Genomic DNA, 15,266 nt, shown 5'->3' on the forward strand with positions numbered 1-15,266 from the left:
TCTTGAAAATATGTGCAATAAGACCTAGAATGCCCCCTAAAGAGATCAAAATGTCACGTCAAAATAATACTAAATCTTCCGCTCGCTCTTATTTATTTTTTTTTTCTTTTTTACAGGAACGCCCTCGACCCCGATAATGCCAGGTGGTACACCCGGCACGCCATCCTCCAAAGCGAAGGTAAGTCCACGTTCCGTTGAAATGTAAACTTCCTCGCTCTTGGTGATTTTTTTTACGTAATCCACGTAAATTGATTTTGTCTCGCAGGAAAAGATAATGCTGCGGGCGAAAGTTGTGGTGGCACTGTATCCTTTCCGAGCCATCGAAGGCGGCGATTTGTCTCTCGAGAAGGTAAAGACGAAGCGCAGTTATAAATATTATAAAGGGAGAAAAAGTTACAAATTATTATAATATATAATATTGCGTATAATATATTGAATTAAACACAGAATATTTATTGTCTCTATTTTTACGAGTCCAGGGTGCAGAGTACGAGGTCTTGGACGATTCCCAGGAGCACTGGTGGAAAGTTAAGGACGAGAATGGGTACATAATTCCTCCCAAAACAAGCTTTAAAAATTGCTTCGCGATATTTTACTCTTCCGAAACTTCTTTACGACGAACGACCCGCGACGTTTATCTATAGTTTTTTTTTATCTCACGCTTACGTCGCGGTGGCGATCAACCGGCGTTCAATCGTGAAAAAATAATCGGTTGTACGGTGCGCAAACAGTAATCTCAGTAGTACTCTTGTATAATCAGCGACGATTATTCGTGAATAGCCGGATTGTTTACTTATGCGGCAAAATACGCGCGGTGAAAAACGGGTTTGCAGAAAGTCATACGGCGCGCATTTAATTGCAGATCGATCGGCTATATTCCCAGCAACTACGTTAAAGAGAAGGAGCTGTTGGGCCTACAGAAATACGAGTAAGTCCTCCGTATATAATATTCTTTTCCTACAAATCATTGAATTTAGTATCTTGCGGATTCGATAACGCCTTGTTGCCTCTCCCCATTTTTCGAATTATCAGCCAACCGTTTTTCCACCAGAACAGAGTTCTGGCAGAGACTTCACATAAATCGCAAGGTACTCGCACGTGATAAAGATAAAAAAAAAATGGTTCCACTTGCTGTTGTAGATGGTACGTAGGTGATATGTCAAGACAACGCGCAGAGTCGCTGCTGAAGCAAGAAGATAAGGAGGGCTGTTTTGTCGTTCGTAACTCCTCGACGAAAGGGCTTTACACGCTTTCTCTTTACACGAAAGTGTAAGTTAATACTATCGAGACGATTACAAGTGGCTTCCGCCGACTGGGTTTAACTTCTAAATTGTCTCGCGCCCTTCGGCGTAGCGGCCGCCTCGCTTTTCGATAATTTATGATTTTCCGTTCTGCCACAGGCCACATCCCCACGTGAAGCATTACCACATCAAACAGAATACCCGCGGAGAATTTTATTTATCGGAAAAACACTGCTGCGGCTCCATTCCCGATCTGGTTAATTACCATAGACACAACAGCGGCGGTCTGGCCAGTCGATTGAAGACCAGCCCCTGCGATCGTCCCGTGCCCCCGACCGCCGGCCTCAGTCACGGTTCGTAAAATTTGTATATGTGCAACTTTCTTCTATTCCTTAATATGTGTGAAATATATAAAACGCGCACATGGAGTACATAGGAACGGTCTCTCTCGGCTATACGACGTCACATAACGGCGGATGACTTTTTCACAGACAAATGGGAGATTGACCCGGCGGAATTACATTTGCTGGAGGAGCTCGGGTCCGGTCAATTTGGAGTCGTGCGGAGAGGAAAGTGGCGCGGCTCCATCGACGTCGCCGTGAAGATGATGAAAGAGGGAACCATGTCCGAGGACGACTTTATAGAAGAAGCTAAAGTAATGACGTAAGTCTCCAATCTAGTTTCCGTATCGAGCCATTCGATGAACAATCAAGCGCTCGACTGGAATTGTTCTTTAATTAAATAAAAAAAACTGTACAACTTGTTCTCTAAGTAATATCGGTAGATCTAATTAAAATACGTTTATTATAACGAGTTTTATTCGTTTAAATTCCAGAAAACTGCAACATCAAAACCTAGTCCAGCTATACGGCGTTTGCAGTAAAGATAGGCCAATATACATTGTCACGGAATACATGCGACATGGATCTCTCCTCAACTACCTCCGCCGTCACGAAACCTCATTAGGTGCAAACGTTGGCCTCTTGTTAGATATGTGTATACAGGTAATGCAAATTCCGTCCTGCAGACGGTAGAATGTGTGGCTGTCAAGATAATACAAACGAGGTTTTCTGAATTTTTCATGATAATTGTATTTCTTCGTGCAGGTTTGCAAAGGAATGGCATATTTAGAGAGGCATAACTATATACACAGAGATCTTGCAGCACGTAACTGTCTGGTGGGATCGGAAAATGTAGTAAAAGTTGCAGATTTTGGTTTAGCTAGGTAAGCCACTTTATTTTATACCTATCCTTACATTTTACGAAATTAGAAGGATTAATTAAAACAGAAGATACATAAGTGAGTATTGAAGCTTTAAGCGATTGTGAATATTTCCAGGTACGTACTCGATGATCAGTATACCAGTAGCGGTGGCACTAAATTTCCCATCAAATGGGCGCCGCCGGAAGTGCTAAACTACACGCGCTTTAGCTCGAAGTCGGATGTGTGGGCATACGGAGTACTTATGTGGGAAGTATTCACGTGCGGAAAGATGCCTTACGGTCGCCTAAAGAATACGGAAGTCGTCGAGCGGGTGCAGCGAGGAATCATCCTGGAACGACCTAAGGCATGTTTCAAGGAAGTATACGAGGTAAATTAGCGTTTTTTCCTTCCGTTCTCGATCGCGCGTCTCACGGTGTACAGAATCATAAATCGATTCGAATTTCAGGTGATGCGTAAGTGCTGGGCACACAGTCCGGAAGTGCGACCGTCCTTCCGCGTTCTGAAGGAGCAGCTGATGAGCGTTTCTCAAGGATTGGTCAACGATTGACTCAACCTGCTGCGGTGTCTGCGCCTGTCCTCACCATCCTGCCGGTCGATCCGATCGACGACGAAATCGTCGTCGCCGTCGTCGGAACGATCGCCCTCCACCGGTCAACCCACGTCGAATTTGCCGTACAATTCAGCAACGTTGCCGTCGCGCAAGACCCGCGCGCCGGCCTCCCCGCCGCCTTCCTCCACGATCGATTTCCCTCGTCGTTTCTCGTCGACCACGTGCAAATCAAAAAGAGAGGGCTCCTCGTCGCCGAGTACACCCGGGCATCAAGCTAGTCAACAAAAACCATCCTCGAGCTCGACTAATAACGTGTGTGACGTTTGCAGTTCCTACGGACACCCGTGGATCGAAATATGCAAGGCGATACGAGCCACTAAAGGTAAATGAGTAAAAAGAGTGTGTGTACGCCTGTGCGTGTACGTGTAATTGAGTAATTTACACTTACTCTTCGTTGCGACTATTACACTAATTAGAGAGCCGTACCCGTAATATGGAGATGTGATTCTAAACCCCTCGTAAAGCGTTAACGCTCACCACACTCTCGTCTTACCCTCTCCTCTTACTCCTACCCCGTGTGCATCTCCGAACATCTTTTTAGACAGATGTTCCGTACGTTACGTGGACTTTACTCGATAATGGGATGCGTGATACTACGTGTGTTTCACATACTATTTTTCCCATATAATTTTTAGACTTTACTCTGTATCGTCATAAATACATTTCTATATAGAACAATAGTATTTATTGATGGCCTTTGCAACAGATGCAATATTCAAACTTGTGATTCCGCTTAGAATAAATCATTTTTTATTATTATCATTTTGACAAACAGCGACACAACTTCGAATCGGAAATATTGTTTCTGCTTAATAAACCGATTTAATAAGTATGCGTTTTCCGTCTGTTTATACTTCACATTATAACTAATAAGAAACTGCGAGGCGGGAAGAAGGAGTGGAAGCTGTAAAAAGAGCTTACGTTTTATTCTGATGTGGACTGATCGAATGTGTAATTCTTATTTGGAGTTAACGGACAACCACGAGTGGTAAGTAACGTATAATTCGCATTAATTAATGAATTAATTCTTATTGTAAATTCCATCACAAATTTATAAATTATAAAACCTTGTACGAAATGTAAATACAATTAAATTGCATATGTAATAAAATTAAAATAGTTTAAGATACACGTTGTGTGGATGTCGATAAACCAAAGAACGTTAGAAAATCTATATTTCAACACTTTTGCGGCAAATAGCGGGAGTAAACATTTCTTACAAAAGTATAGATGTGGTATAGGTTGCATTTATTAAAACTGTTTTCAATTCGTTTACAAACTTTCTTCGATGCGAGTACAAGAGAAGACTTTCTTTTTTTGTGCGTCGATCCAACGTGAAAAGCGATTCTGTCGCTCAAATATCGAGCTTTCGAGGACAAGTAGCACTGGTATCGTAAATGTAACAAAAAGAAATAAGTACTTTTCTCTAATACATAATATTTCTAATTAAATTACATTCTATTTTTATAGACAAATAATGAGTGTAATAGTTTTTTTTGGTCACTTATGCATTCTTATAGCAAAAGGCGTTGGAAATGCAGGAATCTTTTCAAGCCTTTTTACACGGAACTTGTCACTCTTCCGTGTCCTCCTGAAACAAAAAATTACGAACGATTTATGCATACCCCTATTTTGCAGTTAAAAAAAAAGGAATTAATTAGATTGGATGTATCTCGCGAGAATATCACGTTAACGACGTCCGCTCATTGGACGTCGTTTACGACGTCAATTTATTGATACGTTTTTAACACGTTAGATACAAGTTATACCAGATAATGTTGCGAAAATTAATTAATGTACGTACGGAACATACGGGATACAGAAACGTGGTCACGCTTTTCTCCGTATATCCCGACTGCACCTTGCAAGTGAAGTCACCCATATCTTCCCACTTAATATCCGTTATCTGCAGGTCGCCACTAGGTAGAACGGTGTGTCTCGCGTGCGTGGCGAGGCTTACGGTCTTGCCCGAGTTGTCCATCCAGAACAGATAGGGCGTCGGCTGGCCCACGACCCTACACGGAAGAATTACCGTAGTCCCTTCAAGCGCCAATCGCCAAGAGTGGTACAGGGTGATGGTGGGCTGGCTCTCCTTGTTGCACTCGGCAACTTTGGTACCTGGTGGACAATACAATGATATCAGACAATCCCGCGGACAATGTCTGTTGGGTCCAACGGTGAGATATTGTCTATTGTCTCGCTTACTATTGACCAGGATTGCCGTCGCCGCCGTTTGGACTATATTTTTCGACAAAGACATACAATATTTTAGACCCTGATCCTCAGCTCTGACGCAATCGATCACGTATGTGGAGGAGACCTGACTGAGCCCTTCCCATTGTGTCGACACGCCGCTCGCTTCCTCAGAGCGGAGCGACCCCGCGAGCAGCTCTTGACTCTGCAAGAGGAAAGATAAACGGGTATAACAAGGAGCGTCGCTACATAATGGCCTATCATAAATCATCCGATGGATTTCTTTCTAAGCGTTAATTACGAGACCGACCTGCCTTTCCGGCTCGTTTCCTGTTAGCCAATAGACCTGGGGCGGCGGATTTCCAATTACCTCGCAATGCAGTTCGACGCGGCTCCTAAATGAACACGAGCGGAATGCGATCACGTTACTTCCGCGTCTATGTGTGCGCACTAAAGTTACTTTATATATCGATGTATATATTTACCCGACGGCAACTTCCATGGAATCTGGCGGATACTGCAAAATTTTGGTCCACGTTGTCCTCAAGTTTTTCTAAAAATCAAAGGTTTCAGACGAAATCTTATATTACGAAATGAGAAGGACTTGTAAATGTAAAGCGGAGAAAAAGTCTCTTAACGGTTTGTAGAGCTAAAAAAACGGAGTCGAGAGGCCGTACAGCCGAATGTCAAAAAATACAAAAGAGAAATCGAAATTTGAGTTTGCACGATCGATGAATATACCTTTTTCCAGGCAGCCGGCTTGGCGTTGTATTTCACTCTGTTCGCCGTGCCGGATTGATCGGCGTTCGCCCGCGACGACGCGTTCGTCAGGAAGAGCGTCAAGTAGCTTCCGAGGGCCACGTCGGCCAGGGCGACGAGCACCAGGAGGTGCGCGAGACTCGAGAGACACAGCCGCATCTGGAAAGAGAGTAAAGAGACAGTTGTTAAAGACGTCTTAAGTCCCGATTTTCGACATGATGCTGGACGTGGTCTGGATTCGGGCACGTGTCGGAACTATCGGGCACGCCTTCGAGAAATTACGAGATTTTCTCCGAGATAGCGAAGAACAGAGGACGCGGGCTTGTTTTAGGCGCGACTTTGCAAACCGGATAACGCGTTAATCGAATTAATCAACGCCGATTTGATGGAATTTTGTCGGGGGAGGGGAGGGGGGAATAGATGATGAAACGCATAGGTCTCGCATAGATCTCGCGCTGAAGAAACGTTCGCGGATGTCGCTTATTATTTCCACGCGTAGCATATGGTTGGTCTCTCTCGCGCCGAACGGATCCTCCCGAGTCGAACATCAATCCTTCGGTCCGAATCGATTTTCCTTAACGCGGTCAAGGCGCGGGCCGTCGTTCTATCGCGACACGACCCTTTTTTGCCGAAGCGCGAGCCCGATTAAATTCGTTTATCGCAAAGCCCGTCCGCGAACGTCGTCTCGCGTTAAAAAAAAAAATCTGTTCGGGCGGGGTTTCTACCTGTCAAATTAACTGAGTAGAAGGAAACTTTTATCGTCCGGTCGTCCCCCGCATAGCTCGGCAAAAGACCTCCTCGATCGCTCGCGGCTCGAGAACTACCAGATACCTTTCCTCGCGAAACGAGGGAAGAGAGCTGACTCAGAGACGCGCGCTCGCCGCAAGGGAACACCCTCGTATGTTAAACGCGCGAATAGGCCGGGTATAGATTAATTCAACCATCGAGCCGTGTCTCGATGTCTCGCGTGTCAGGCCGGCCCGGCTAAAAGAGAAAAAGGGTACTCCGCGCGCGCGATGGAGAGCGAGAGCGACAGATGCGCGATTTTGCCGCGGTTGCATCAGCCATTTCGGCCCGGATTGGTTTGCCTTTAGCTTAGCCGCCGCGCTCTTGCGACGGAGAGGGGAAAGCGGATCGGAACCGACACGTGCGCGGAGGCACGTTCCTTTACGATACGGATGCCTTAATTTTCTTTTTTCTTTCCACGAAACCGTTCCGCGGATCCACCAGGCAGAACGGAAAGAGTCACGATTAGGTCGGAGTGACGTTCGAGTGACGTTCAAGTGATCTTCGAGTGACGAATAAAGTCGCGATGACGTCAACGTGATGTCATCGCGAGTTTTCACGTTCTACCTGGGGGATCTAAATTGGATCCTCGCGAGGGATTCGTAAGAAAATGTTTTCCGTCGGGAAAAATATCTATGTAACCACTCGAAACGAATTGAAGGAATTTTTACGCTCCTTTGATGAATTTTCTGCGAAACCCAAGCGCGTCGTCTCGAAGAGACGCCGGAACGCTTTAACAAGCACGTTTATTTCGGATATGAAGATTCACGCGGAGGGAATCCGAAAGCCGGAGAGGTATCGAGCCGATAAATCGTCTCCGCGCGGAGAAGAGAAGTCTTCCGTTAATTATTTCGGGAGGTACGACCACGTGCTCCTTTTCTCTTCTCCGGGAATCGCTGCCGCCGCCGCCGCCGCCGCGCCACGGTTCCCGGGAAGATAATTTCCGGCCAGGTCTAGGTCGGGGCCGGGTTCGCAGGTGAAGGGAGGAAAGGAAGAAAAGTCAGGTGGCCCCCGGCGTGGGGTGTGACTCACGCCAGGATGACTTACCTTCCGCTGCGGCAACTATATGGGCGGTCACGATTTTCCAGACGACGACGGACGGTGCGGACGATGGCTCGGTGGGCCTCGGAGAGACGGAGACGGGGTGTGAAGAAAAAGAAATATATACGGGGGAAAGAGAGGCGCCCGGCGGTTTATCAACTGGTGAATCGAGGGACCCGACTGAACGGCGGTGTAACAGTTATTGGTCCATTTATATATTTCGAATGTAACAGCGGGCGCCCTTCCCTTTACCCGATTGGCCGTTATTATCGGGGAGTAGGGCGATAATACCACCGGCAAACAATCGAATTCATTATCCGCCACCGGTCGTTTGTACGGCGCGTAATAGAGATCTCCCCAATTTGTTTCCTCCACCCTCATCTAGGCACTGTCGCTCTCTGTCTCTCTCTCTCGCTCGCTCTCTCGCTCTCACCCTACCCTCCCGAATCGATTTTTATCTCAAAAGGACGACACGATAATTACTTTTATTGAAAGAACGATCGTATCGAGAGGAAGATGACTCCAATTATCCGGCCAGGACCGCCGCCACCGCCTCTCGCGTGTGGAAATATTTTTATATTATTTCACCGCGGCTTTTCTCCCTGTTTTTTTTCCTTTTTTTCTTTTAAGAGCGACGGCCGGCGATCCACGTGGGCGCGGCTTTTAATTGATTTGGGAGGGATCCGGACTATGTTTCAAGATCGAGATATAAGACCTCGATCTTTTGGGATCATCTTTTAAACATTATGTCATACATAATACATCATATGTCCCGATTTTGGACATGCGTGCCGTCTCGGGACATTCCTCGCGGATCGTCTCGCGATCGTTGCTCCTTCTCGGAAGGAAGAAGCTTCTACGCGTTCCGGAGTTAATTCACGCGAAAATAACATTTGAGAGAGGATAAACGCGGCCAACGCGCGAACAATATGCTCGTAGTCACACGCGCGCGACGTTATTCGTATTCTCCGTTTTTATTAGACGCCGCGGTAATATTTCGCCGTTCGCGCTGAAATTTATCTCAACGTCCGCGAACCCGATCCGTCCGCGATCCGAAATATGCGGTCAATCGCATGAGAAGACGAAGCCCCGGAGACCCCGGAAAGTGGTCGCGTTCGCGCTAAAACAGCTGTGCCGTCAAATTTGGATTTAGTCAGCGGTATCGAGGTCGTTACCACGAATTTTACGGGCGGCGCCGGCCGCGAAGGTGCCCGAAAAGCGCCAGTTACAAAATTATCCTCGGCCAACAATGGATGAGATTGTTGGGCCCGTTTTAACACATATATATGTTTTCATCGGCCGCTCGTTAAAACGCGCGATGTTAACGCGTTATTAATTCGCCGGACGTAATATTTCCAGAGTCCCGATCCGTTCGCGCGGAAATGTGTGTACGTTACTCCTCCGCGGTAATTAGCTCTCTTTCAAGGCAACGCGAACGAGACACAACTCTTTTGTGTGACAGATTGCATGAAATGGCCTTTCGTTACGCGCAATTTCAAATAAAACATCTCCTCGTCCATTTGTGCGAGTGCGTGTGCGTGCGAGTGTGTTGGTGTGTATGTGTACATGTGTGTGTGTGTGTGTGTGTGTGTGTATGTGTGTGTGAGGCCCGACCGGTCCGACGACATGCGCCTGACCACGTGGAACAATAAACGTGCGTTCATTAGAATCCATTAAATGAGATGAATCTATTGAATGAGGAATGAGATAATTTGTGCGTGTCACATGTCCATTAATACTTTATCAAATATTGATATCTTATTCGAAGTTTATTGTTTCTCGATATATAAATACATATACACATACATCTTAAAATATTTCACACGCAGGAACAATTTTACATTTTGAAAATAATTGTGTTTGTATGTGTACATATATATATATATATATATATATATATATATATATATATATATAGTGACATTTGCGAATGCTTTTGATACACGTGCCATAAAGTATAAAGGTCAAGGTCTCACTTTATAGCATGATTTAATTGAGACTTTTTAAACGCGTGCCTATGCCTAGGCAACCATTTCTATTAGTGCGCAGAGATATAAAATAACGCATGCGGTTAAGAGGAGGAAATATAAATCGAAACAATAATAAATCGCAAATTTTTCACTAAGATCGCATCTTCGATAACGCTATATTTTCTTAGATCGCAATAGCAATTACGAATAATCTTTATAAGTCGTATGGTAGCACGAAATAAGAAACGTTATCATACGGATAAATTAAATAACAGATTTTTGTTTTTTCTAGTCTTTTTTTATTAAAAATATATATTATAAATATATACGTCAAATATACATCTCTGTCAACGTAATAAATGTGTAAAGTTCAGTTAAAACTTAAACTACGCGCGATTGTGTGAAATCGAATTCAATGATTTACAAACAATTAATCCTAACAGTACGGGACAACAATCATCCTTATCATCAATATCGCTGAAGAACTAATCAGATAAGTAGCAAATATAAATTGCTAGATTTACATTTGCTGCGAATATTAATTCTGCTCTGACGGAGGACATCCTGTAGACATATGTATATATTGCCCTATATAATTTTTATACGCATTTTGAGGTAGTATCTTTGTTATTACAACAAATTTGTGCTTTCGCAATCACATTTCATGTTAAAGAAAAAACACGAATGAGGTCTCGTTGCATTGGACAGTCGTTGATTTGGATAATGAGATCTTAAAATAAATGGTCATTTCATATCGTCGAGTCAATCTTCATAGATTTTAAGCGTTGCTGCGTCTGAGACTTATAAAGTTGGTGTACGAAAAGACGGTAAACATCTTCGTCTATCTTCATCTTGGATTTTGAAATTTTTGGTTTCGTCACCGACCTGAAAGCGTTCCAATTACAAATTTCCTTACAGAACACTGGGGAGATTACGCGACATACTTACAAGTCCGAACACAAGTGCATGAGATGCTGCGGCATGTAATATCGCGCGTGAGGGGAGAGATCTAAAAATGGATCGTCCACATTTGCCGTGCTCTCTAATCCTTCGAACCTGCGATGTCACGAATAGTTGAACTTACGCACTTTGGATATCGAAAATAATTATCTGATAATGGAGCTCACCTTACGATGAAGTGCCTGCGGTACTGCCGCTCGACGTCGTTTACGTTTACTTTGCTTTTTGCCACCTCGAGCACCACGCGAAATGCCATATCGCGGAAATCGTGTATCTCATAATATTTACTGAGCTTGTCCGAGCTCGACTCGTCGTCCCTCGAGTTTGATATAACGGCGGATCTCGTGGCCGGTGTATCCATCCAAACGACGCGGCATCCATTATTAAGCAACTCGGTAAACCATGAAACAGCACCAACCTTGGCCACTTCGTTCCATATAGCCCCGTCATGCCAGTCATGCACCTTTAAGAACAACAATCGTGAGAAACGTTCTTAACATTCAAGTTGCATTACTTCACATAATATAAATTCGAAAACTGTAACGGAGAAAGATACTTTAATTTTAGAAATTTCAGAATTTTGTGTTATATGTACAATATATTATTAACACGCGAAACTTACGGGACAAGAGCACATCTTGGCAAGTGTTTTACGAAAATTTTTCATCAATGCCATGAAAAATGGTGAACTGTTGGTGTAAAGCAGTACGATATTGTCGCACGAAGGATTATCGTGACCGATTTCCTTTTCACTGTCATCAATAATACCGAGATCGTTTGATTTTAGACAATTGGAATCATCGTGTTGCGAGTTTACGTATAAATTGATTTCCTCCCTTCGAATACGCAAATAACGCCGGAAACATAATATTCCAATTACTGCCATTACGATTAATACAATGGCAATAATTGGCAACAACAGGTACGAACTTGCGCTCAGTAACGTGTCTGATTGTATCAGTGTTCTCGGTGTCTGAAGGTATTCGTATACCCAGTGTTGTACGTAAGTTCGTCCGCAGTCTACAAATATAATTTGTTAGAACTATTATTTCGTGTCTGAACGAAAAATCTATTTTGCAAAATTAATATTTACGTGCAAAGTTTAAGCTACTATTTCTAATACGCCAATTGATACGATACATCAGTTAGAAAAAAACTGCTACTATTAAGATAATAGTAGAATAAGTAGATAATAGTAGAATAGTAGAATTAATAAGATATTAATTCTACTTTGTATAATGTAATATTACATGTCCATCCTTAATTTATACTTACGCTTTACCCACAGACACGCTTTCCTTTTACTTCCTGATTCCGGCTTCCATATGGTATTTTTCGCACATCGCTCGTCATTCAAACCGTATGCAAAACAAGAATTTGCAGCTGGCGCTTCTATTAGAAAATTACATTTTACTCTCTTCTCATACCTCCTCTTTCCCGGCTCCACCTATTTAAAAGTTTTTTCTTTTTAATATAATTTACATATCTGAATATAGATAAAAAATGAATATTTTGATGACTTTAAAATAATATACAAGATTAAAATAATATCCAAGATAACTAAGAAAAATAATATTTACGAATTTCACATCGCAATATTGATCTGAGAGGTTTCTCCATCCACTATCAACTCTCTGTAACAATAAAAATTTAAAGAATGTCAGCTGCTAAAAACAGGAAAGAAAGCGCATTTTAATAATTAAATATTACCAGGTCAATTGTCCATACGAATAATGGTAGTTCTGTTTGCCATAAACAACCTTTACTTCGATCTTTATTCCGCTGCGATATCAAAAATACTTTAAGGGAAACTCCTGTATCTGCCGGTAACGTAATATCTAACGTGAAATTCGTCATTTTGCTGTAAATATAGATATGCAATTTTCATTTAATTTTACGTCAAATCATTTCTAAGTTTCTCGAGAAAACATACCATTGTCAAAAAGATTCCGATAGGAAATGTATTACAATGGAAGGATTATCTTATCTTTATACCTTTCCTCAGGATTAGGACGTGCATAATATCTGCAGATGAAGTCCAGTTCCTGCACTTCCCTTCGTTTATAAGTAGTGTTCGCAAATGCAGGATTGCTCATTACATATCTCGGATTATGATTTACGTTAAAACGAACCACGTAGCATCCTTTAAATATATAGTTGAACAACACCCCGATCTTATCCTGGAATTATTTGTGATTTTTAAAATAAGTTTCCCTTTAATTAGTGTCTGTGTATACAGATATTGCGTGTACACTAGTGCTCAATGTATGACTTTGCAACATCATTTCATACATATATCAGATTAGCATTGTTCATTACCTCATACAGGAAGCCTGTCGTGTAATTTCTAGTTGTATATTCTACAAATGGATTATCGTGCTTGAAAACACACGTATTCCTGTCTCGGGTGTGTACTTGCCAGTTGTCGTACGTATCAATAGTCTTGTCTGGGGTGTGTACTTGCCAGTCGTCGTACTTATCACCAAACTCATAATCGAAACACTCATCTTCATCTTGGATCGAAGGATTAAATAATAAGGCTACTCCGTAGAAGCATTCTCTTTTAGGAGGTGTAAACTGTACCTCTAACATATCTTAGATGAAAGACAAAAATAGAATTGATGAATGCAATTAGATCTAATTATTCTAGAAATTGATTACTCAATTCTCCAGAAGCACATACCGGGCCAGATTCTTTCATCGTCGTCACTATACTTTAAAACATAGTGTACAGACTTATTAACCTCTTCAAGGGGGCAATACATGATGTGCGTAGAATTGACAAATCCAACCGTTGTGTTAGAAATGTTTTTATCCTTAGGGTATTTCTGTTTGAATTTATACTGAAAAATAAAATACACGACGATATATATACATATGTGTACCTAATATATATATTATATACATGTAATACACAAAAATACACGGAACGTATTTATTTTCGAGTATAAATTTTTGTTGTGTAACTCACATCGCACGGAGATATCCAGTTTTCCGAAAATCCTCCATCTGGCTGAATACTCAGAATAAATAGGAGAAGAATGATACCATGCATTTTTTATTCTTCCTTGCTTTATTTAAAAAAATGCCACTTTTTTTAAATGCTACATGCGGTATCGCGTTGCGGTTAGCAAGTACTATTTCACCTATATATAGATTTGATTCGTTCCTTATTTAAAATAGACCCGTCACTGGACGTATACATTTATCTGTGGTAATAGAGCAACGGCGGATTAGATATTTTGTGTCTCTCATTTATCACCTTTATCGTGACCTTTATCAGAAACGCGTTAGTGAACAGTGGTTATTAGACGTGCCATCAGTCCATCAGTGCCATCACATTCTTCGCGCATGCGTGTCAGCGTGTGATGCGTGTCTGCGTGTGTTAAATGTCAATTGCGGTTTCAGCTTTCAGCAGAGAGGGACTTATATATAGTTCTTCTCACGGTCTTCTATAAGCTAATTAAAATAATTAAAATTTAAGATCTTATGATATCAAATTGAAAATGTGTGCTCTAAAATATTATATACAAGCCTGAGAATAGATAAAACATCGCTTATCGTTAACATTTCAGTTATGAAACGAGAATTGCTGTAATAGCAACATTTTTGATGATAAAATGATGTTCTAACGAACAGTTTTACACAGCTGTGTTCTAGCTTGATATTACTATTTTATGTCCATTTATGTTTCCTTGCTGGAAAGCATCCACTGTTGTCTGTTATAAATGATCAATAATCAAGCATGGTAGAGCTAGTTCATTCCACAGACTATTACAGTCAATTATTGAACTATCGCTCGGCGTATAGTTCAGGAATGCCTTCGCGATTAAGGCTACGTTCCGATATTCGATTGCCAATTATATTGAGAACTTTGCACGTGATGTAAACTTATAAATATCGGGACGTATATATAAGCCCAAATAGCTATTTCTCCGGGTTGAATACATCATAGTCCAAATTCGTGATATGATTGTCCTTGAGAAAAAGTCTGCAATAATACGATAACATTTCGGAGCTGTTGATAATTAATTCCAGATACATGTTAAAGCATTTGAAGTCAATATGTACTTATATGTGATAAGAGGAGCGTTTGGGTAGTTGCATAGACCGTGGTTGCAACTTGCAACACGCGTCTTTCGAAGAATACTTGAGATATCATTATAGTTATCAGGAGAGTATACATTTTTATATAGAGATAGTGAGAGAGAAAGATGCATGAAAATTGAAACGCCATTTTGCCATGAGTTTCGGAACGCGATGCAATCGGATAAGAATGATGCAATTTTTCTGATAAGTTTTGGAACGCATTCGAAACGCAGGACGGCTTTTTTATAATGCGTTTCGGAACGGAGTCTTTCACGAGTGCGTTCCGAACCTTTTTTTTGTACATTGTTTGAATGTGTATATATATATAAATGAAAAAAAGGTTTTTTTATTCACCCTAATATATATATAATGTTTCGTATGGCGATTCAATA

At 41.9% G+C, this 15,266-nt stretch overlaps 2 protein-coding genes across 2 annotated transcripts; one reads left to right on the top strand and one right to left on the bottom strand.

The window, feature by feature from the left end:
• The first annotated feature begins 136 nt into the window (after positions 1 to 136).
• Positions 137 to 3,908, top strand: LOC112464177 (tyrosine-protein kinase Btk29A). Its single transcript, XM_025031021.1, has 11 exons — positions 137 to 178; positions 266 to 349; positions 480 to 544; positions 863 to 928; positions 1,141 to 1,269; positions 1,401 to 1,594; positions 1,733 to 1,904; positions 2,077 to 2,245; positions 2,348 to 2,466; positions 2,581 to 2,833; positions 2,912 to 3,908. Exons 1-11 carry the CDS (start codon positions 137 to 139, stop codon positions 3,011 to 3,013), a joined length of 1,395 nt encoding a protein of 464 aa, XP_024886789.1. The 3' UTR covers positions 3,014 to 3,908.
• A 395-nt stretch (positions 3,909 to 4,303) lies between these two features.
• LOC112464178 lies at positions 4,304 to 15,026 on the bottom strand. The gene is made up of 17 exons (XM_025031022.1): positions 13,757 to 15,026; positions 13,469 to 13,628; positions 13,105 to 13,379; positions 12,781 to 12,965; positions 12,496 to 12,646; positions 12,366 to 12,419; positions 12,061 to 12,232; positions 11,408 to 11,805; positions 10,953 to 11,248; positions 10,774 to 10,881; positions 7,513 to 7,525; positions 6,011 to 6,223; positions 5,755 to 5,822; positions 5,580 to 5,664; positions 5,282 to 5,474; positions 4,881 to 5,194; positions 4,304 to 4,667 (listed from the first exon to the last, which is right to left on the bottom strand). The coding sequence occupies exons 1-17, from the start codon at positions 13,838 to 13,840 to the stop codon at positions 4,650 to 4,652; spliced, it is 2,787 nt and encodes a 928-aa protein (XP_024886790.1). The 5' UTR covers positions 13,841 to 15,026; the 3' UTR covers positions 4,304 to 4,649.
• Between the last annotated feature and the right edge of the window lie 240 nt (positions 15,027 to 15,266).

The sequence above is a fragment of the Temnothorax curvispinosus genome, unplaced genomic scaffold, assembly GCF_003070985.1.
Source record: "Temnothorax curvispinosus isolate PA1 unplaced genomic scaffold, ASM307098v1 QBEX01013997.1, whole genome shotgun sequence".
Classification (NCBI taxonomy): Eukaryota; Metazoa; Arthropoda; class Insecta; order Hymenoptera; family Formicidae; genus Temnothorax; species Temnothorax curvispinosus.

Coding starts and splice junctions, on each gene's coding strand:
- LOC112464177 (XM_025031021.1), top strand. CDS start 137: ATGCCAGGTGGTACACCCGGCACGCCATCCTCCAAAGCGAAG. Junction 545..862: donor AAAGTTAAGGACGAGAATGG/GTACATAATTCC, acceptor ATTTAATTGCAG/ATCGATCGGCTATATTCCCA. Junction 1,270..1,400: donor CTTTCTCTTTACACGAAAGT/GTAAGTTAATAC, acceptor GTTCTGCCACAG/GCCACATCCCCACGTGAAGC.
- LOC112464178 (XM_025031022.1), bottom strand. CDS start 13,840: ATGCATGGTATCATTCTTCTCCTATTTATTCTGAGTATTCAGCCAGAT. Junction 13,629..13,756: donor ACTGGATATCTCCGTGCGAT/GTGAGTTACACA, acceptor TTTATTTTTCAG/TATAAATTCAAACAGAAATA. Junction 5,195..5,281: donor GACGGCAATCCTGGTCAATA/GTAAGCGAGACA, acceptor ATTGTCCACCAG/GTACCAAAGTTGCCGAGTGC.